The 22,692-nt window shown below is 45.6% G+C and overlaps 1 protein-coding gene across 5 annotated transcripts; it reads left to right on the top strand.

Moving 5' to 3' along the window:
• Positions 1-1,536: 1,536 nt before the first annotated feature.
• slmapa (sarcolemma associated protein a) lies at positions 1,537-22,692 on the top strand. 5 transcript variants are annotated; one of them, XM_079748167.1, is made up of 26 exons: positions 1,537-3,233; positions 6,255-6,402; positions 6,823-6,895; positions 8,830-8,866; positions 9,040-9,102; positions 9,370-9,465; positions 9,992-10,063; positions 10,194-10,334; positions 10,469-10,606; positions 10,701-10,869; positions 12,610-12,660; positions 13,085-13,240; positions 14,171-14,230; positions 14,748-14,807; positions 14,896-14,970; positions 15,431-15,499; positions 16,263-16,322; positions 16,631-16,756; positions 17,056-17,130; positions 17,253-17,353; positions 17,771-17,975; positions 18,172-18,289; positions 18,580-18,751; positions 19,154-19,288; positions 20,255-20,342; positions 21,577-22,682. In XM_079748167.1, exons 1-25 carry the CDS (start codon positions 3,036-3,038, stop codon positions 20,336-20,338), a joined length of 2,682 nt encoding a protein of 893 aa, XP_079604293.1. In that variant the 5' UTR covers positions 1,537-3,035; the 3' UTR covers positions 20,339-20,342; positions 21,577-22,682. The 5 variants fall into 5 exon arrangements, with proteins under 5 accessions (XP_079604293.1, XP_079604292.1, XP_079604294.1 ...); XM_079748166.1 differs by lacking the exon at positions 20,255-20,342 and having other exon boundaries at positions 21,577-22,681; XM_079748168.1 differs by lacking the exons at positions 12,610-12,660; positions 20,255-20,342.

The raw sequence follows: 22,692 nt of genomic DNA, 5'->3' as shown, positions 1-22,692 counted from the left end.
TAGCCGAGTAGTAACGTGATGACGTAGGTCTGACGCTGACCGCAAAGTCTGTGGTACGCCACAAGCGTGCGTGCCTGCGTGTGTGCGTCAATGTGTGTGGTTGGTTGCAGCGGACTGTCATACCTTGGGCATACACATGATGAGATAAGGTGTACTTCGTTCATGTCCGACTGAACGTATGGGCAGGAGGAAGAACACATGTTATTCATTAAAATATCTTATTTCAGTCATTTCAGAAGTCAGAACATTGTCCTTGACTCGAAGTGTTGCATTGTTCATAACAGTTGTTTTTCTAGTCGTGTGATGCAGCCGGTCATGCTGTGGTCAATTAAGTGGTCCTCTATGGATCACAACGTTAGGTAGCGTGTGTGTGTGTGTGTGTGTGTGTGTGTGTGTGTGTGTGTGTGTGTGTGTGTGTGTGTGTGTGTGTGTGTGTGTGTGTGTCCAGACTGTTATACCATATAACAGCACACTGGCCAAATGTAAGGCTGATGCGTCCAGAATAAGCCCCTATAGCTCCCCAGTCCTGAAACATGACAGCTGGTATGACCCAACCCACTCTACAGGGGGCCAGTGAGGGGCGCTAAACACATAGAATAGAACCATGTAGAACAGAATATAGAACCATATATTCTACGTGGTTCTTTTAAATAGTGGTTCTAGTGTAGAGAGAGAGAGAGAGAGAGAGAGAGAGAGAGAGAGAGAGAGAGAGAGAGAGAGAGAGAGAGAGAGAGAGAAGTTAATATCAGAGTACACAGACCTGAAGAATGCAGGAAAATGTAATAAGGGATGTCAATATTGAATTGGAAATTAAATCAATATTTACAGTATTTTGTGTTGAGTACCGCTGCTCAGTAAATAATTGTTGTTAGCGACCAACAAGAGTGTCACCTGTCTGTAGACCACCTGCTTATTCCGGATAATCAGCATTGTCTCTAGACATCGATTTAGCCTCGGCTTTCAATTCACCAGGAATATAATAACCCTCTGAAGCAGCCTAATACGCCTTTAACAGTGTGCATGGTAATAAGCTCAGCACCCCAATGATAAAATACTACACCGAGGCCGCCGGGAATCAATTTAAGTTTTTTTTTCCTGAAGTTCACAACATTAAATGCTGTTGAGGGAAAATGGGATTGGTCTTTAAGATTAACTAGTCACGGATTAGTCATGGGTTTGCAAGTTTAGCGTTTGACCAACGTATGAAACAGGTGCAATTTCTCAGAGCCGGTAAAAGTTCCCCCCCCAGATTTCTGTGTATTTTGGCTTTGTGTTTGAGAACGTCAAAGCATGGTATGTGTTCCTGTTCATTATCCTTAGAAACATGTATTGCCCAATAAGCTTCAGCAAACAAGTACTGTGTGGTGGTGCAGAAATTTTATATTTAAAAAAACTGGAAAGAATTGAACGGGATATTAAATAAAAATGAAGATGTAATAAAATAAGTGCAAGGAGTGCGTGTAGAGTGCGCGTACAGTGCGTGGAGATTGTACGCCAGTGAACGCAGTGCCACTGCCCCTGCCCCTTTCTGCTCCTTCCTACAGTATGGCGGCTGATACTTGCGGAGGACAACTTCTTCCACATTCCTCCCGTCTAACAGGGAGAGTACGGCGACTATAGTAGACTATAAACCAGGGGACCACGGATCTACTTGACAGAGACGACGTCGGCGCATTTTGTTTCTTATACTGGATATTTTCATGGACGATAAACGGGCTGATGTGATGATCGGAACTGCAGCCAAGTAAACTCGCCTCATTTTCCGCGTCTTAACTCCGGACTGTCACTGAGAGGGTTAGTTAGCCGAGCTAGCTCACAGACTGTCAGTGAGCGGGCTAGTGAGCCGAGCTAGCGCACAGACTGTCAGTGAGCGGGCGAGTTAGCCGAGCTAGCTCATCTTTTGGCTAACGCTCTCCTGCAGGCGACATTACTTATCGAAGCAAGATATGCGTGACTCTATTTAGCCGCAGAGGGGAGGAATGGCATTAAGCCCACACACTATAAGCGAACTGGTAGAGAGGGGCCGAACGAAATCGTTAAAACATTTAAGTATCCGGAAAACAAGTTTATTATCTCCACTAGCCTGGCTGCTAACTCCAGACCAGAAGCTATAAATCGGACGCCAGGGTTAGCCACTTCTCTTGTCATTTGGAGAGCTAGTCAACTATCTTATTCTAGCTTCATCGGGTCAGTTAACCTCTGAATCAGGCATTGTGAAGGGTTTTTGGAAACCAACCACGACAACTAACCAGGGCTAAAACTGGTAAAGGAAAAAGCGCTAGTGTGCTAACAGTAACGTTAGTGAAGTGAATCAGTGCTCATGTTCTAAAGCGGACTATGGTAAGCGTTAGAGTTAGCATTCGTTAGCCTCTTGATAAGGTGTACTGGGATTGTGTGTTCAGAAATAATAACAACAAGGTCATGGCGCTTGTAATCTCCTTTAATTGACAAGTAGATTGTAGAATAGTGGTAGTTCAGCGCCAGCCAGAAGGCATACCAGAGGGAACAATAGTTGGTGGACTGCTCAGCCAGATAACCTGCCCTCATTAAGAGGTCACAACTAGTAACTCACTAATCCGTCTCATTTGGTTGTCATTTGTCTACACTCTACCAGCGGGTTATTTGGAGTTCCAGAGGAGAACATATTGACAGGAGTCGGATTCCTGGATGTTTGATGGACGTGGGAGTGTGTGTGCCAGCCTGTCATCGCGATACTGTGTCGTGCATGTCGTGACACATGGCACCGCGTCTCGCCACACTTTTCTCTTTCGTTAAGAACCTTGGTTGGGGAACATTACGATGTGCTGACAATTCTCTATAAGTTATTAGTGTCGTGGGTAAAGTTGGAGGCTGTGTACAGTCGAAGATGAGCATCTGCTAGTGGCTACAGGTGTCTACCAGTAGCCCAACCCCTTGCCTGGAAAACCGGGCCCATCATTTTTATTTTGGAATTGTAACCGAAGACATCCGCCACTCTGGATCAAGAAACCTTGTCCATCGTCTCTGGTTGGAGCAACACTCTCAAGCCGTCCTCGATGCCTTCCGCGCTGGCCGTGTTCGCCTGCCGACCCAACTCGCACGCCTTCCAGGAGCGACATGTCTACCTGGACGAACCCGTCAAGATCGGCCGCTCCGTGGCGCGCTGCCGCCCCGCGCAGAACAACGCGACGTTTGACTGCAAGGTACTCTCCAGGAACCATGCGCTGGTCTGGTTCGACCACAAGACCGGCAAGGTGAGAACTTAACTTGTGTGAATGAGTATACGGTTGAGGTGTAATTGTGGTCTCCTCCCTCATTGTGAACAAAACGTCTCCAGTGTCCCCTCACAACGTGGACTCGACTTACGTGCATCTAGCTCGACCAATCAACCTGCTTTTCTTTCCCCACTTTGGTGTTATGTCTTCATGTTATGATGCCACCATGTTGTGATGTTATGGTCCGGATTTCATCTACAAGTTAGCAACAGCACACCCCCAGACTAGATAGAGATGTCTACCATTTAGTATTTTATTCCTGAAGGTGTGTCACCTGTTGGTTTCTGCGGTGTGGATGACCCTAAAGGTCAAAGTTCATATCAGACCCTTGGTCTGAGAGAAGACAAATTAAATCTATGCGGTTCTGAGTCTAAATGTAAATTCTTCCTGTCTGTTAATCCTAGTGCCTGTCCTCCCTCAGCCTATTCTCAGCTTGTGTCTCTCCCAGCCTGTGTGTATCCTAACCTGTGTGTCTCCCGGCCAGGGTGTTTGCAGGGAACAGGTTAGACCTGACCCAGGGGAGGCTGGAAGCTATTCACACATATCAAGTCTGTCCCTGAAATCTCTGCTGTTCTGCAACTTTTGACATTGTCTTGAACAGCCTGTCCGTCTTGTTGAGGAGATAGGCGATTATTTTATTTATTTCTGAAAGCGGTTCCGTTTTCTGGACTAACTAGTGCAAGCTTTCATGCACATGAATGACATGGGACCCCGAAAAAGTGAGATGTTTAAAGCCCAAGCTAGACTTCTGTGTGCATGCTTGCTTGTGTGTGGGCTAGCTATTTATAATGGGACCAAATACAGCGTCATCCTTTCCTCAGCATTGGAACACATGCATGAACTTGCATATACACACACATATATCACACAGTCACAGACACACACAGTAATTGAAGAAATGCTCATATTCAATTACTGTGGATATTAACAATATGACAAATTATCCAAAGCGACAGACCACAATCACATTCAGCCATGACAATAGATACAACCTCAAAACTTGCAAGAATCATGGGAATACATAACATTCAAGTGTTACATCATAGAAAGTCTAACGTAATTTCTTTAACCATAATGAACTTGATAAAGTTGAGTTGAAAAGAGTAAAATCAATTAAATATCTAGCCATACATCACTAAACTAACATGAGAAGAGCTGTTCATGCTAGGGTTTTTTATTAATCAGCTGGATCTGACAATCTGCATACAAACTCAGTCAGAGCTGCTCTTTGTCACAGAAATATAAATAAACAACTACAGAAGATGTGTTAAGCTGCCTCTGAAACACTTAACACTTTCGTGTGTGTGCGTGTGCGTGTTTCGGAATGACCACCATGGTAATCCTTACTTGGAAATATGAATACGTTCATGACCTTGTGTCAGTAGCGGGTTTGCCATCAGGACCACCGGGACAATTCCCGGTGGGCAGATGGCTGCGGCCAAACCATAGTAGAGGCAGCCGGCCATGGCACTGAGTTTAGACCGTCCTAGGTTTCTGATCGACCCACAGTACTTTTGGATGTGAGCAAATACCCAGGCCACGTCAATGGCCTTTTCAGTGTGTGGATGTTATCGTTGGTTTGTTCTCTACCTGCATGATCCTCTATATAATTTTTCTTCTTCCCTATTGACATCCAATTGACACTCACACTTTTTCCAAACAATTTTCTTTGGCTTTCTCTAATCGGTCTGTGAACAAATTCTAAACCTACGGGCTTGTTTTGAACCTGCGTCATAAGACTGAATCGTTGTTTGAGCTGTCATGCACTGATTTAAAAAGTAAGTTGATGAAGTATTGCCAACTCAAAAGCATGTGTAAAAAGCAAAACGGGTAATGGACTATGAGCTGGGCTTTAGACTGATGAGCTGCTGGCTTGGCCTCTAAAGCGTGTGTGTGTGTGTGTGTGTGTGTGTGTGTGTGTGTGTGTGTGTGTGTGTGTGTGTGTGTGTGTAAGAAAGCGTGCGATGAGGTAAGTTCCTTACAAGGTGTGTATGGAGGAAGTAGTTGTAACATGACTTGGAGGTGTGTTTGGTAAGACTGACTTGTGAAACACACTAGCACAGCTACGGTGTCATACGCCCGCTAAGAGCATTCCTCTTGGGCTAGCAGCTAGAAGACCTCCCGCCATAGCCCTGCTGTCTGGGGGTGGACTACACAGCAGCTCAACAATGGTGACATTAACTCAACTCTGCACTATTTAGCCATTACTCGTGTGTGTGTGCGTGCGTGCGTGCGTGCGTGCGTGCGTGCGTGCTCAATTAAAGGAACACAGCCAGTCATCCTCCACCTAATCTGTTATGTTGTGTGTGTGTGTGTGGTCTGGCGCTCGCTCTGTCTTCCGAAGGACGGTTAAGTCCTTGAGCAATGAAATGTGTGAGACTGAGGTGGAGAGATGATTTGAACCAAGGATAAATTCTAATAGAAAAACGATCCGGTTGGAAGAAGGGACAGACGCAGGCTTGTACATAACTGTTGGGTTGCCTGTACGTAGTTTAACGACATGTGTGTTTGGATGAATTGCCATGATTATTCTGTGATGTTTGGTCTGATATCTTGACGTTCTTTAGTGGATGTCCCCATTATATGTTACTATATTTATCTGTACTATATTTTGTGCTAGATGGTTCTGTTGGAGATGTCTTTCTATGCTAGATGTTAGATCAGGCAGGTCACCGAACTGCGTATCAGTGAGTGTTTGGAAATAAATACAAATGTCTAACAAGTAAAATCTATATGCTGATGTGGTAAAGGTATTAGACTAGTTGGTAAAAGTAGTTCTAGATAAGTAGACTGGTTCTTACCAGTACTTATGATTAGGCCGCTTCTATCAGCATTCGATATTGGGCTGGGAAACACTACCTTAATATCCATTGGAAGGTGCCCTCCTGCACGTATTAGGTTGTGCCCATTGGCTCCGCCCAAGATGATAAAATATGCAAGCTTCAATTCCAGATGTGGATTGCTAGCGCTGACTTACTAACCGGTGGTTCTCTGTTCCAGTTCTATCTCCAGGACACCAAGAGCAGCAATGGAACCTTCATCAACAGCCAGCGCCTCAGCCGGGGTTCAGAGGAGAGTCCGCCCTGCGAACTCCTCTCTGGGGACATCATCCAGTTTGGGGTCGACGTCACGGAGAACACACGCAAAGGTCTGACATGGAACACTGAACACATGACATCGTAGCTAGGGGTTTAGCTAGCCAGGTGTGTAGCCAGCTAGGTGTGTAGCCAGCCAGGTGTGTAGCCCAACCAGGTGTGTAGCCCAGCCAGGTGTGTAGCCCAGCCAGGTGTGTAGCCCAGCCAGGTGTGTAGCCCAGCCAGGTGTGTAGCCTAGCCAGGTGTGTATCCCAGCCGGGTGTGTAGCCCAGCCGGGTGTGTAGCCTAGCCTGGTGTGTAGCCTAGCCTGGTGTGTTGCCAACCGGTTGTGTAGCCAACCGGTTGTGTAGCCAGCCAGGTGTGTAGATAGCCATGTGTGTAGCAAGCCAGGTCTACAGCCTATAACCTGTAGGTTCAAATTGAATTAAATCAAGCTTGTGTGTGTGTGTGTGTGTGTGTGTGTGTGCTTATAGTCACCCATGGCTGCATCGTGTCTGGTCTCAAGCTCTTCCTGCCAGATGGAATGGAAGCCCGTCGACGAGCAGAGTAAGTCAAACACAACTTTATTTATACAACAAAAACACAACTTTATTTATCAGGGATGCAAACAACTCGCAACTCGCTATTCCGCTTTTTTTTATCTCCATTTTTGGGGCTCCTATAAGGCATATAAATAACAGAATGTTTAGACTTCTAAGCAACGTTGAGTAGGGGCATTTATATATGCTTGCACCCCTTAGAATTTAAACCTTCATTTAAATAGCTGCATCAATTCCCCTCGGAAAGATCAGCTGAGGTATCATTGGCTTTTCCCTTCTGGCTGACTAATGTTGTTACATTTGTTTTTAACTTTAGCTGGCCATGAAGGCAGTCCTGGAAATTAAGCTCCCCGCTCTCCTCCAACAAGTAGTTCAAATTTCAGACAAGCATAATTTCAGTTAGATTATCAGTTCAGTTAACGTTCAGTATTCGTTAACGCTCAGTATCAGTCAACTCTGCTCCGACGGCGTTACGCATTTCCGAAACGATTCGAAACAAAGTCGTAACAGACATCCAACCTGATGTGCGAGGCAGAGAACATCACTCGTTTCTACAAGTGCAGCAAAAACGCGTGTGAGGACTATGCAAGCATTGCTCTCTCTCGGCTCTGTCCACAGCTAATCGTTAATACTTGTTTAGCTTTACGGCTTGCTGATTGGTGGTCCCAAGCCGGCCCACTCTGCTGCCAGGGATCCCAAACAAGCCGAAAGTCCTCTCAACAGAGAGCGTTTTTTCCATGTCTATTTATAGATCCTATACCTCACCTCCCTCTCTGTTGAGATGAGACTTAATGCTTATTGTATTAGTTGTACTTTTTTTATTTTCAGTGTTATTACTGCTTTAAACGGATTGTAGTGTCAGGGTGTCACGTACCATAGTCTATGGTAACCACTAGTTTGAATTCTTAATTTGATATGAACTCATCAAATACAATACATTTATTCAAATATAGCTACTCACAGATTCACTTCAACATGAATAGCCTTCTAATGTTAATGCTACAATATGTAATATTGACACCAAGTGTTTAAAATAGGTACTGCAGTCCAAATTCATAATATTGGGGAGCCTTTTCTCCACCTGCCCGCCCCCTCCTCCCCCCCACGCGTTCTCCAGTTTTAGGGCACTGAAGGAACACGAGTGCAAGACAGGCTGGTGCAACATTACTGTGAATAGCGCAATTATTCTATTTTGATAATGATGAGCAATTACGAGTCATACACTGCAAGATGATAAGCCAATGTATACGTTTGTATTATTTGTTTGCAAATCACTTATCTTTTCCCTGATCTAATTATTGCAAATTACTTGTGGCACCGGTCTTAAATTCCTTGTGGGCCCTAAGCGGTCACAATCTTTAAAATGCATGTCCAATGTTTACCTGTGGTTTAGCCCTGTCATGGAGTTTTTTCAAAAGACAATGGGTTGGGTAGGATCGAGTACAATCTCAGTTGATCCAGTTTGTCTTTTTTTAATATATGTCTTCACAACATTGGGGGCATTTGTGTGTGCTTACTGTACATGTACTGTACATATTACCTGTCTTGCTCTAATAAGCTTTATAAACCTAGTGTGTGCGTGTGTGTGTGTGTGTGTGTGTGTTTCTCTGAAGTCTCCCTTTGGATCCTGAAAGTTAATGTTTATGTTGATAAACATATTGATTAGATATTGGTTTCTCTCTCGCACGCACGCGTTAAACATTAGCAGAGTGTAAACCTTACCCTTGTAGCGAAAGGTCCGTTAACACTTTTATCTAACCTTGGTTGTCATGGCGACTTGAAATCATGTGACTGAGGCATGTTGAGTAGTAGCAGCGTTTAGGTTCCGAATTCCTCCCTTAAAACAGACATGACTAGCTGCTGTCACCATAGTTACGGCAGGTGTCGTAGCCCCCCTTGTGTTTCCACGGTAACCAACGCCGTGTCTCTGTTCCCCTCCAGTGTGATCCAAGCTCCTCTTCCTCTGCCCGTGGACAAGGTAAGATTCACATATAGATGGAGGTATATGCATGCAATATATATCTATATACAAACACACACACACACAATATATATATATCCAGTATATTCACTCACGCACGCAGGCATGAATAAGATAAGTGTAATTATGAAAACATGATAAGGAAACGTGTGTGTTTATATTCATTCCAGGTGGCTGCGAACACTCCCAGTATGTATTCTCAGGAACTTTTCCAGCTGTCCCAGTACCTCCAGGTAAAACCCTGATCCTTGTTGGTGGAGCTACTCTACCGCCCTCGTCTCACACACACACACACACACCGCTTTGAGCCGTCCTGTGTGTCCGAGTCTTTATTTCATGTCGTGTTCCTTACTTTCTTCCTTTTTGTGCATTTACTCTTGTTTGATAATTCAATACGCAAACAATATTTCACTTCTGAATACTTAATCAGTTAATTACTCAAGGCTTTAAGATGTGTCTTCTATATAATGTAACTTGTTCTGCTCTCTCTGTCTCTCTAGGAGGCCTTACACAGAGAGCAGATGCTGGAGCAGAAGCTAGCTACGCTACAACGTCTGTTGGCCAACACCCAGGAGGCTTCAGAGAGCAGCTGGCAGGTGAGGGAGGCGCCGGGGTCAGTCACTGCAGGAAGACAACGAGGGGGTCTTATGTCATTCAGTTAACCAGCTGTAGAATCAGTTTGATTGGCTCATGAACGTTCCACTGAGACATCATCCTGACAGATGTCAGAATGATGTTTCTGAGTTCAGTACGTCCTCCAGCAACACACTGCAACACATCCATAGACCGGGGCTCTAAAGCACGTTCATCTTGGAAGCCACAATACGGTGTGTTTGCGGCACCCAACAACTGCAGCACTGAACTGGATCTTGATCTATTTTGCATCCCGACCTATGGTTTAAGAAACACTGCCATAGCGAATGCATTGACTCAACCCCTTTCAACGGAATTAAAGGGACTATCAACCTCTATCTGATACTAAACTTAACATGTCTGTCCCTTCGGTTATCTTTCCATCTCTGTGTCCGTCTGTCTTCCTCCTTCCCTTCCTCCCTGTCTGTCTTTCTGTTTGTCTCCCTCCCTGTGTGTCTGTCTGTCTTTCGGTCTGCCTGTCTGTCTCAGGCTCTGATCGATGAGGATCGCCTCCTCTCTAGGCTGGAGGTGATGGGTAGTCAGCTACAAGCTTACTCTAAGGTAATACATACATCTAATATATACACACACTCAAGGGTGTGCACCAAGTACACACCTCATACACATAACCCTTCTCCTCAGCCAATCTAACTTCCTCCTCCTCCTCCTCCTCTCCGCTCCTCTCCTCCAGTCCCAGACGGAGGAGGGGATTAAGAAGGAGTTGCTTTCGCTCCAGGAGGATAAACACAACTACGAAACCACAGCCAAGGAGTCCCTGAGGAGGGTCCTGCAGGAGAAAATAGAAGTGGTCCGCAAGCTGGCCGAGGTGGAGGTAAACCTCCACACACAGGACATTTAACAACAAACAAACACATAGATGAAATGCGCCAACATAATACGCACACATAACAAAAGTCATATGTTATACACACGTAATCCCCCCCCCTTCCTTCCTTCCCCCCCCAGCGCTCTCTCAGTAACTCTGAGGAGGAGTGCACCCATCTGAAGCAGGAGTCTGAGAGGAGTCAGGAGGAGGTGCAGGAGCTGGCCAACAAATACAACGCCGCCGTCAACCAGATCAGAGAGCTGGCCGACAAGATCAAGGCACGCACGCACACAGAGACACACACTTTTTGTTGCACTTTGTTCCTGTCTGTGTGTAATAAATGTATATACTATATATCATGTGTGTGTGCAGCTGGCGGAGGGGGCCCAAGAGGAGCTGTCTCAGCGGGGCGAGGAGGAGAAGCGGCAGCTGCAGGGGAGGTTGGAGGAGATGGAGGACAAGGAGCAGGTTCTCCAGGCCCGCATCGAGGCTCTGCAGGCGGACAACGACTTCACCAACGAGAGGCTGTCTGCACTACAGGGTAGAGACATATATATACATACTGAACAGTACAACGACTTCACCAACGAGAGGCTGTCTGCACTACAGGGTAGAGAGAGATGTATATTATATATACATACTGAGCAGTACAACGACTTCACCAACGAGAAGCTGTCTGCACTACAGGGTAGAGACATATATATACATACTGAACAGTACAACGACTTCAACAAGAGGCTGTCTGCACTACAGGGTAGAGACATATATAAACATACTGAACAGTACAACGACTTCACCAACGAGAGGCTGTCTGCACTACAGGGTAGCGACATATATATACATACTGAACAGTACAACGACTTCACCAACGAGAGGCTGTCTGCACTACAGGGTAGAGACATATATATACATACTGAACTGTACAACAACTTCACCAGCAAGAGGCTGTCTGCACTACAGGGTAGAGACATATATATACATACTGAACAGTACAACGACTTCACCAACGAGAGGCTGTCTGCACTACAGGGTAGAGAGAGATGTATATTATATATACATACTGTACAGTACAACAACTCACCAACGAGAGGCTGTCTGCACTACAGGGTAGAGAGAGATGTATATTATATATACATACTGAACAGTACAACGACTTCACCAACGAGAGGCTGTCTGCACTACAGGGTAGAGACTTATATATACATACTGAACAGTACAACGACTTCACCAACAAGAGGCTGTCTGCACTACAGGGTAGAGACATATATATACATACTGAACAGTACAACGACTTCACCAACGAGAGGCTGTCTGCACTACAGGGTAGAGAGAGATGTATATTATATATACATACTGAACAGTACAACGACTTCACCAACGAGAGGCTGTCTGCACTACTGGGTAGAGACATATATATACATACTGAACAGTACAACGACTTCACCAACGAGAGGCTGTCTGCACTACACGGTAGAGACATATATATACATACTGAACAGTACAACGACTTCACCAACGAGAGGCTGTCTGCACTACAGGGTAGAGAGAGATGTTTATTATATATACATACTGAACAGTACAACGAATTCACCAACGAGAGGCTGTCTGCACTACAGGGTAGAGACATATATATACATACTGAACAGTACAACGACTTCACCAACGAGAGGCTGTCTGCACTACAGGGTAGAGACATATATATACATACTGAACAGTACAACGACTTCACCAACGAGAGGCTGTCTGCACTACAGGGTAGAGACATATATATACATACTGAACAGTACAACGACTTCACCAACGAGAGGCTGCCTGCACTACAGGGTAGAGAGAGATGTATATTATATATACATACTGTACAGTACAACAACTCACCAACGAGAGGCTGTCTGCACTACAGGCTAGAGAGATATTCATTTATTATTCAAACTTTACACACCATAAATACAACTATATTTCTATAAATACACACTATACAATATAACCTATTCCCCAATGAAAGACTCTACATGGTACATAATACACACACTAGAACAACTACTACACACATTGAAAAACACATGGATCATCCCTAGACAAACAGGCAATAAGCATCTGGTGACCAAAGCAATCTCTCTCTCTCTCTCTCTCTCTCTCTCTCTCTCTCTCTCTCTCTCTCTCTCTCTCTCTCTCTCTCTCTCTCTCTCTCTCTCTCTCTCTCTCTCTCTCTCTCTCTCTCTCTCTCTCTCTCTCGCTCCCCCTCTCTCTCTCGCTCCCCCTCTCTCCCCCTGGCTGTGTGTAGTGCGTTTAGAGCAACTCCAGGAGAGAAGTATTAAAGAAACCACCAGTCTGGGTGAGTGGTCGTTCCTGAGCATGCTCTCTGTCACTGTGCCGGCCAGTAGGGCCCCTAACGTTCACCTCATCCTCCACTAACCGTGCATGAACACTTCCTGCCCCGTCCTCGCTGTTCCTTCGTCCTCATGCAGACACACACACACACCCTGTTTATCACCGGCTTTGTTGGTCCCCACAAAGTGTTGATCTTCGATTGGGTCTAAAGGAGAATGGTAGTCCCCACGTGATGTTGAAGTGGGTGTAGTTTGAGGTCACACTCAGCGGTCGAACTTGGTCTGAGGTCTTGATGCGTCTGTGGCCCACTCTTTTTGAGGTCTGCATTCTGTCACGGCTGAGCTTGGTCTGTTAGTTGATTGGTCACCGGGTCAGGTGCTTTGTGGGAGTTGTGGTCACGTGACCCATGTGTTTCCTGGTTCTGCCAGCGGGAGCAGAAGAGGGGCCCTCGGGAGCCCTACTACAGGAGCTTCCAGAAGCCAATCAGAGCGAGAAGAAAGATGAGGACCTAACGGAGGACATGGATGAAGACACGGACACTGATGAGGCTGAGACTGCTGCTTATGAAGATGATGATGATGGGGGTTGGTTTTATTGTTACCTGAGCTAACACGGGTGGTGGCTTTGTTCCTATGGTGAAGATGTTGATTTTGGTTGGTTTTACCTTTGAGCCAACATGGTGGTGGGTTATTTCACCGAGGTGGTGTTGATGATGGTGGTGGTTGTGATGGGTGGTGGTTGTGGTGGTAATCACAGATTTTTCATTAGTAGTGATTGCGGTGTCTGTCTCTTCTGTAGTGCTATAGTATTCTATGCCCATGCATAAAGAGAAAAGCTGTTTCAGAATCCATCTTCGGGGTTAGACCACTTCATCCACCAGGGGGCAGTCACACATCTGCCTCACTAAATACCTACATATAGCATATTTCTCTCTCTGGCCCGGTCTCTCGTTCACTCTGTCATGGTACGTCTGTCCTGACTGCTGTCTCTCTGTGGTTTTCCATAGCATGTCATACATGCATACATCCAGTACCATCCAGTACCCCCCAGTGGTATATCTGGGTATTGCATCTTGCAGACGGGTATCATCAGATTGAAGGGCATGCTGCATGGTCCATCTGTCTATCGCTTTCTCCTTCTGTGTCAAATTTATTTCTCTCTTTCCGTCTCTGCTTCTCTGTAACAGTACACACTATCTGTAAAAGAGACGGACACAGACATTCATTGTAAAATAACATACTCTCTCTGTAACAGTACATACCCTTTCTCTCACTTTAACAGTACAAACTCTTTCTCTAGCAGTACTTACTCTCTATAACAGGACATACTTTCTCTCTCTGTAGCAGTACATACTCTTTCTCTAACAAAACATACATTCTCTCTATAACAGGACATACTCTGTAACACAACATACTCTCTCTAGCAGTACATACTCTCTCTGTAAAACAACATCCTCTCTCTAGCAGTACATTCTCTCTATCTCTGTAACAGTACATTCTCTCTCTGTCTGGCAGATAACTGTCATGTTAATAACAGTGGAGGTGACAACAGAATTCAACAAATTGTGTGTTCGCGTGAGTACATTACTGCCGCCTGTGGACCCGTACACATGCTTGCAAGCATGCACACATGAGTATACATACGCCACACACATATACACGCATCCACATACAGGCGTGGCCATACAAATGCACAGACAAAGGCTTGCACATGCACATATGCTTACCATATTTATACGCACGTATGCACACATGTATGGAGGGTGTGGTTGTGATTTATCCAAGCAGGTAAGCATTTTCAGGCTTGTAAACGTGCCTAATACACACACAAACTGATTGGTTGCCAGTTGGAACTGTAATACCTGGTCCTGTTGTTGCTGCTCGCTAATTGGTTGATGAGTCCGTTGTGTGATAGAATTGAGCAGCCTTTTGGAGGTTGTATTTCGTCATATCGCTGGTCCGAGCTGCTCGGAAGTGGTACATCACCAGCCGATCAGCTGAACTAGGAAACTTTGAATCTTTTAAAAAGACAAATGAATCACTTGTTTAAGTTATTCTCTGGGCTCTTTCCCTCCTCTTTGCCTCTCTACAGCGGTGAAACAATTGAAGGAGGCAGTCGGGACCTCGATCCATAAACTGTCCAACTTTGAGGGTATGAACAGAGAATTCAACACAAACACATGCCTAATTCTTGTCAGAGTGGCCTAATGACGTGTGTGTGTGTGTGTGTGTGTGTGTAGAAGTGATTGATGCTCACCTGCAGAACAACCAGACGGCAGAAGATGACAGTCTGGCTAGTCCTGACCCACTCAGAGGTAACACACGCCACACGCCACACAATACACAATACAAAACAAGCTCACATTTTCTAACCCCCCTGGCTTGTGTGGGGTTAGGGGCCACAAATATCTCTTTGGCTCTCTCTCTGTCTGGCTCACTCACTCATTCATTGTCTCTCTATCCATCCCTCCCTCTCAATCTCTCTCCCGCACTCACTCTCTGACTATCTTTTGTATTGAGCTATAGTCCTGTTAAACGGCAACATTCCTACACCCACATAGATGGTGGTATGCCCCGACCAACCCTGAATCCTAACCTCATTCAGTGTGTTCTCTCCATCTCTTACTCACTGTCTCTCTCTCTCCCTCACTCACTCTGACCATATCTTGTTTAGACCTGTAGTAGACCAAACAACAGCATTCCTATAACTACATACACAGTGGTACGGCCGACCAACACAAAATCCTAAACTGTGTGTGTGTGGTGTGTGTGTAGATGCTAAAGAATCGGACATGTCAGACACACTGAGTCCCAGCAAAGACCGCAGCAGTGACGACACCTCGGGTTAGTATTACGGAAGTATTCAAATATTTTTATAGCATTCAAAAACGCCTTCATCTGTTGTTTTTACCATGTCGGGTAAAAAGATAGTATTGGTGTCTGTGTTGGTTCCAGTAATATTTGTATTAGTTCCACGTATGATTAGGTTTTCATACTTGCTACATAATACCTGAAATGAAAGTTGAATACACAAATCATTTAGCCGTGGTGCTAGTACCAATCTCGGCAAGTACTCAAACTACTCGTTCTCAACTCCATCATACACATCGTAAGTCCGTTTGAATCTGTAATTTATACAGTGCCTTTAGGGGTACACCGCTGGACAGACTGAGACCCATAACAGGGATTTGGTTTTTAGTCACACAACATCACACAACTTACTAAAAAACCAACTGACGTTCAGAGTGCATAAGATTGAAGCCACTTATTGAAAAGTGTGATTCTTTTCATAGCACCATCACAGCAGCACTAGGTGGCTGTACGTTTCTCTTTAGGTTTATGTATCGGGACTTAGCTGTTGGGCGTTCATTGTTGTAAAAACACTGCATGGGGAACTCCACCTACGTGGGTTGTTGTAGGGAGCTGGTAGGAAAACAGCTGGTTAATGTCTTGTCCAACAGTTTGGGTCATTTGGGTTCTCACATAAAGCTCCTCCGGGTATTGTCTAGAGAAGTTCAGGTTTGAAGGACAAAGCCTTCATCTCCTCTCCTTCTCTTCCTTTCTCCCTCCCTGCGGTGTGTGTGTCTGTGTCTGTGCGTGTTTGTAGACGGTAACATGGATGACCAGGATCTGAACGAACCGCAGAACAGAGCAGCACTTCTCAGAGGTAACCATGGAAACGCTGCTGTACTCTCTGACTAGGAAGCCTTCAGCTCAGTATGCTAGCTAGGTAGATCAGTGAGGTGTTAAGTCAGCCAGCTATTAGCTTCAATAGTACACAAGCGTCCTTGGCTACTATGAAAGGCGTGATATAATTCCAAGCTATTATTATTCAAATGGTAAATTATTTGCTAATCCGTTATCAGTTAGGCCGTTATCTGCTAGCATGCTATCGGCTAGCCTGCTATCAGCTAGTCTGTTAGCTCTTCAGTTTAAAGTGTATTTTAATATAATGATATGTCACTCCCTGTGTAGATGAGCTTCAACGTGCCGGTCTGGACTATGAGGACACGGAACAGGTGATCCACTACCTCCACAGAGAGCTGCTACAGGCCCAGGACCTAGCCAACACAGGCAAAACCCGCTGCCTCGAGCTACAAGGTACGCTACTAGCACTGCATCTACTAGTACTACACCTACTAGCACTATTGCTAACATATAGCTACTAGCACTTTTGCTAACATTAGCTACTATTACTGCTGCTAACATCAAGCCACTAGTGCCGCTGCTAATACCTAGCTAATATCACTGCTTCTATCATCTAGCTACTAGCAGTACTGCTAAAACCTAGCTTCTAGCACTACGGCTAACACCTGTCTACTAGCATTACTGTTAACATGTATCTAATGGTTTGTGTGTGTGTGTGTGTGTGTGTGTGTGTGTGTGTGTGTGTGGTGTAGCCCTCCTAGAGGAGGAGAGGAAGAACAACAGCCACCAGACCGAGGAGTCGACTAAACAAATCCAGTACCTTCAGAGTGAGTACACACATTAAATATTATATTTCTAAGATGTATTAGATGTGTTTTTGCCATGTTTTGTGTCTGTGCCGACAGACACAAAACGTGGCCTGTACCGTGTGTGTACCTCGTGTGTGCAGGCCAGCTGGCCAGGCTGCAAGTGGACATGGAGTCCCTGAGGGATCAGAGGGAGAAGACCATCTGCAGCACCAGAGAGGAGCTGAGTCTGGCCCAGGAGGAGGTGCACAACGAGCACGCACTACACACACATGTACACACACACACAACGCAAACGTACAATTTGCAGGCACACACAACTGGGAACCATGACATGAACAAAACATGGCAACAAGACACACCCGCACAACACGCACACGCAACCTGCAGGAACATAACATACAGCACACACACGCAGCACGCAGACAACATTGTGTAGACTGGAATGCTAGATCACCTCAAATGAAAGAATGCTACCAAACAAAACGTTGCCTAGGCAGCCAGTATCCATAACACATATCTGATGGGATCCGATTTCATCTGTAGCTTTCCCTGGGGGGGGGGGGTGCTTTATCACTGGGTTTGTGTTTAGGGGGGGGGGGACAGGATGGCAGGGGGAGTTGTGGGCGGGGCCTCACCGTTTGGCGGTGTGCCGTGATAGGTCCTCGTCCTGCGTGACTCCCTGGAGGAGGCGGGGGCTGAGCGGGAGCAGGAGCTGAGCACCCTGCAGGTGGAGCTGGGGACTGCCTGCAGCGAGCTGGAGCAGTGGCGGAGCACGGCCGCGCGCTACCAGCTGGACGTGGAGACACTACAGCAGGCCTTCACCCAGCATGCACTGCTCCGGGAGAAGACGAACCGCCTGCAGGGTGAGGAAGTTAATTAAATGGGTACAGTTTAGACTTCTGGGGAAAATGGGAAATGCTGAACAGAAGTTAGAGAAGCAGTTTTAATTCCCAAGGAAGTCCAAAATACAAGTTATATTAAAAATGTAATTTGAAGGTGAACTAAAGTGATGTAGTGCAGTTTGGATGCGTAATGATGACGCTGTTCTCTCCCCTCCAGTGGAGTGTGACATGTTGCAGGGTCAGGGTACGTCCCTGCAGAAGGAGTGTGAGGACCTGAGGTCAGAGAGGACCACGCTGCTGGGCAAACTACAAACTCTGGAGGACCAGCTCACCAGGTACATACACCCAAAAGACAGACAGACAGCGGAGGGTACAGGAGCAGAGAGAGGGGCGCTTACATAAACGTGTGAACGCTAACCCACCTTGAAAGGCTTCTCCTTGTGGGTGTCTGTTGTTAGAGCAGGGTGGGCGGGGCCAAGGGACAAAATGAGTCCAATAGCAACGGCCTCCCTAAATGTCCAATGAGCTGTGCTTCTGCCTGGAAAACCACTTGGGAAATGACCCAAGAGCTGCATTTCTAAGTGTGTGTGTGTGTTTGTGTGCGTGTGTGTGTGTGTCTCTGCAGCAGCAGGACGCAGCACCAGGCCCTCTCCTCCTCCCTCCAGACGGTGGAGCAGAGGGAGGAGCTGCTGACGCAGCGCCTAGGCTCCCTGGAGAACCAGCACCTCCTCGACTCTTCCAACCTCCACACCCTGCTGGACCAGGCCAAGACAAACACGCACAGCCTACAGAGAGAGGTACAGACACGCACACAGCATGCAAACAGACGTGCAAACAGCATGCAGAGAGAGGTACACACGCACACACAGCATGCAGAGAGAGGTACACACACAGCATGCAGAGACGTGCGCGCACACAGCATGCAGAGAGAGGTACGCAGACACACAGCCTGCAGAAAGAGGTACACACACAGACTGCAGAAAGACATGCACACAGCATGAAGAGAAAGGTACTCACACACAAACACACACACGCAAACAGACTGTAGACAGAGGTACACACACACAGACTGCAGAAAGAAGTGCACACACACACCCTGAAGAGAGAGCTACACACACAGCCTACAGAGAAAGCTACACGCACATCCGGACGAGAGATAAACTTGTGTGTGTGTGTGTGTGTGTGTGTGTGTGTGTCAGTATGAGGAGACCCAGGAGCAGCTGGTGGACCTGAGGAGGCGCTACGAGAAGGCGGAGCAGGACAAGGTCCTGATCCACCAGGAGCTGGAGCAGTGTCGCTCCTCCCTCCAAGTCCTGCAGGCCAGGAGCTCCAGCGTCAGTACCACTACTCTCTCTGCATCCATCTATCTAGCTCTGTCTAGACGGGTCTCTGACATGCGTAACTATATATCTACCTAGCTCGGCCTACCTCGATCAGTCTCCATCTAGATGGGTCTAAATCATACAAATCCATATATCTCTATCTATCTATCATCAATCATCTATATCTTTTAGCTATATCGTTTAGCTCTGTCTTAATATATCTATCTATCTATCTATCTATCTATCTATCTATCTATCTATCTATCTATCTATCTATCTATCTATCTATCTATCTATCTATCTATCTATATCTTTCATTTATATCGTTTAGTTCTATCTGTCTTTATATGTCTATCTATATCTTTCATCTATATTGTTTAGCTCTATCTGTCTTTATATATCTATCTATCTAGCTGTATCTTTCACTATATCGTTTAGCTCTATCTGTCTATATATAACTATCCAGTTCGGTGATGCTGTATCTGTCTAGCTGTATACATCTCTATCTAGCTCTATATTTTGCTTATCCAGCCGCTGTTCTCCATGTTGATTTGAGGCTGATTCAGGCTGAACTTGTCCCTCCTCTCCTGCCCTAGTCCTCCGTGTTGATTTCATATGGATTATGGCTGATTTCGATTTGAGTCTGATTTTTGGCTGATTTCATGTTGATTTCTGCCTGATTTTTTTCCTTCCACTAGAACTCATGTTGATTTCAGGCGGATTTGGGCAGGTTTTAGTCTGGTTTGGGCTGATATCATACAGATGTCAGCTAATTCCAACAGATTTGAGTCTGATTTCAGACTTATCCAAGTCTGAGTTCAGGCTGAATTCATTCGAGTCCAAATCCGCAGTAATATGAGTCATATTTTGGCTGATGTCAGGCCGAATCCTGCTGATTTGAGTCCGATTCTGGTCCGTTGACACTGAATTCGGGCTGATTTGAGTGTGATTCAGGCTGACTTGTGCCTCCTCCCCTAGTCCTCCAGGCTGCAGCCGGCCCAGGCGTTTCTCATAGGTCTGGCTCTGGTTCTGCTCTACTGGTTGTTTGGCCAGTTCTGGTAGAAAGGTACACGCCGCAGACTGCTGTCTCCGTCACAACATGTGCTCGCCATCACAATCCAGGGGGCTTTTTCTGTTTTCTAAAGGGAAACCATTCATGCTGGGCTGACCCTTACTCTATTAGGGACCCTAACCCTTAATCTTTAATAACATTAGACTCTTTACAAAAGCTTCCCGGCAGGCCCCTGAAAAGCAGCTAAATTTGACAAAAAATACAAAAAACTCAGTACAATAATACAACATCAACATCTGTCTACACATTGCAGGTGTTCTACATCAAGTCACATGACTCAGACAGTTGTATCTTGCTACATATACCCCCAATAACTCTATATAGCCTACATATCTATATGTAAAACTCCTATATAACCTATGTACACAACTATATATGTATATGCCTATAAGCCTGTATATATATATATATATATATATATATATATATATATATATATATATATATATATATATATATATATATATATATATATATATATATATATATATATATATATATATATATAGTGTTGGAAACCAGCCCCTGGATTCTGATTGGCTAAAACAGTGTTGCCCCGCCTACTGCTCCTACCACCATCTCTACATCTCCATCATGTCGGTCCGATTTCTCAGTTGATTTGAGCTTTATTCACTAAACCTTCTGCCTGTCAGTCTGTTTGTCTGTCTGCCGATCTGTCCGTCTGTCTTGTCTTCGGCTGTGGTTGAGGCTGAACCCAGGTTTTTAAGAACACAGTCAAAGGGCTAATGGCGGGGTGTGTTCAGAGCCGGTGTTCTGCTGACTGCTGCTGTGATGTCATCATGTCGGCGGAGTGCGATGTCGTGTCAGGAATGCTGAGTTGGTTTCTAATTAACCCAACTGTCAACCTGTCTTCATGCTGTCACATGACCTATCCCTTGAGCCCTCCGTCATCAGTAACCCCAGGATCCAGACATCCTCTCTGTCTGTCTGTCTGTCATCTCTCTCTCTGTTCATCTCTGTCTTTCTCTCCCCCCCCCCCTCCCCCAAAGCCCCTTTCACTTGGCTTGTTGCTTGATATCATCACTTGTTATTTTCCTGTTTCCTGATTGCTTGATGGCATGATTTAATTGGATGAGCTTGCTGTCCATCTCTTCCCTTTTTAATCTCTTGTTTCTTTCTCCTCCTCCTGCTCCCGGGTTGCTTCTCTGGTGGGGAAGTGTTTGTCAAAGTCAGTTGACTGACGTTAACTTTATTGTGTGTCCTACAGGGTCGCTGGAGGTCCTGGATGCCCGTCGTCGTGGTGATGGTTGCTGTGACAGCGGCGGTCCTTTATCCCAACTTCCCCAAGAGCAGCTCCACCTAACACTCTCTCTCACGCACGCACACGCACACCTGCACACACACACACACACACACACACACACACACCTGCACAAACACACCTATACAGACACCTCCACACCCACACCTATATCTACACACACACACACACACACCTTTACCCACACAGCTACAGCAACATCTACAAACGCACCCCTATTCACACACATATACACTCATACACACACACACACACACGTATGTAGACACCTATACACGTGCACATAGACATATGGTGAGGTGTGTAGTAGGTGCAGGGAGCAGTTGTCTGTATAAAGTGTAATTGTATATAATAATAACTGTGTGGCGGGGGGGTGTATAGAGATGTGATTTTTACTGAGAATCCACTCCCTCCAGTAGGGGCGCTGTGGGCTGATCCTATCTTCTTCTGTCTCTCCTCCGGTCATAACCGGTAAAAACTTGTCTGAACTGGTTTAAACTGGTATATAACCAGTCTGAACGGGTTCAAACTGGTTTGGTATCTAACCAGTCTGAACTAGTTTGGTTTTGAACCAGCTTGAACTGGTTTGTTTGTCTGTTAATCCTCCATGTTGGTTCAGGGTGCTGGGGATGGGGTTTGGGTCGGGGTTAAGGTCAAGCCAAATGAAAATCAGATTTCTCTGTGGTCTTCTGGGCACAAGGGGTCAAAGTGCCTCTGTAACTATCACCTGAGAGAGCGAGAGTGTGCACCGGGAACATGTGTCTGGTCAGACTCTGACCACTGGTGTGTGGGTGTGCGTTTCTTGTCCGTTTGAAACCGACAAACAAATATTCCTGATGTTAAGAGTCAAACACACTACAGTCGAGAGAGAATTGTAAATTAAAGAGTTAAAGACTTATTGAATGATATGCGTTATTAGACTTATTTTGTTAAGATCATTTAGAGCTAAGAGAGATGATGTAATGATTCTGCAGAGAGTTTTGGGATTAAAGTTGTAGCAATGCTGACCCACCAATACCCAGAGTCCAGCCCTCTTCTTACTCTCACTCTTTCACCAGGATC

The sequence above is a fragment of the Pollachius pollachius genome (assembly GCF_949987615.1).
Source record: "Pollachius pollachius genome assembly, chromosome: 12".
NCBI lineage: Eukaryota > Metazoa > Chordata > Actinopteri > Gadiformes > Gadidae > Pollachius > Pollachius pollachius.
The sequence above is the reverse complement of the archived record's forward strand: the minus strand, read 5'-3'. Positions and strand labels throughout refer to the sequence as shown.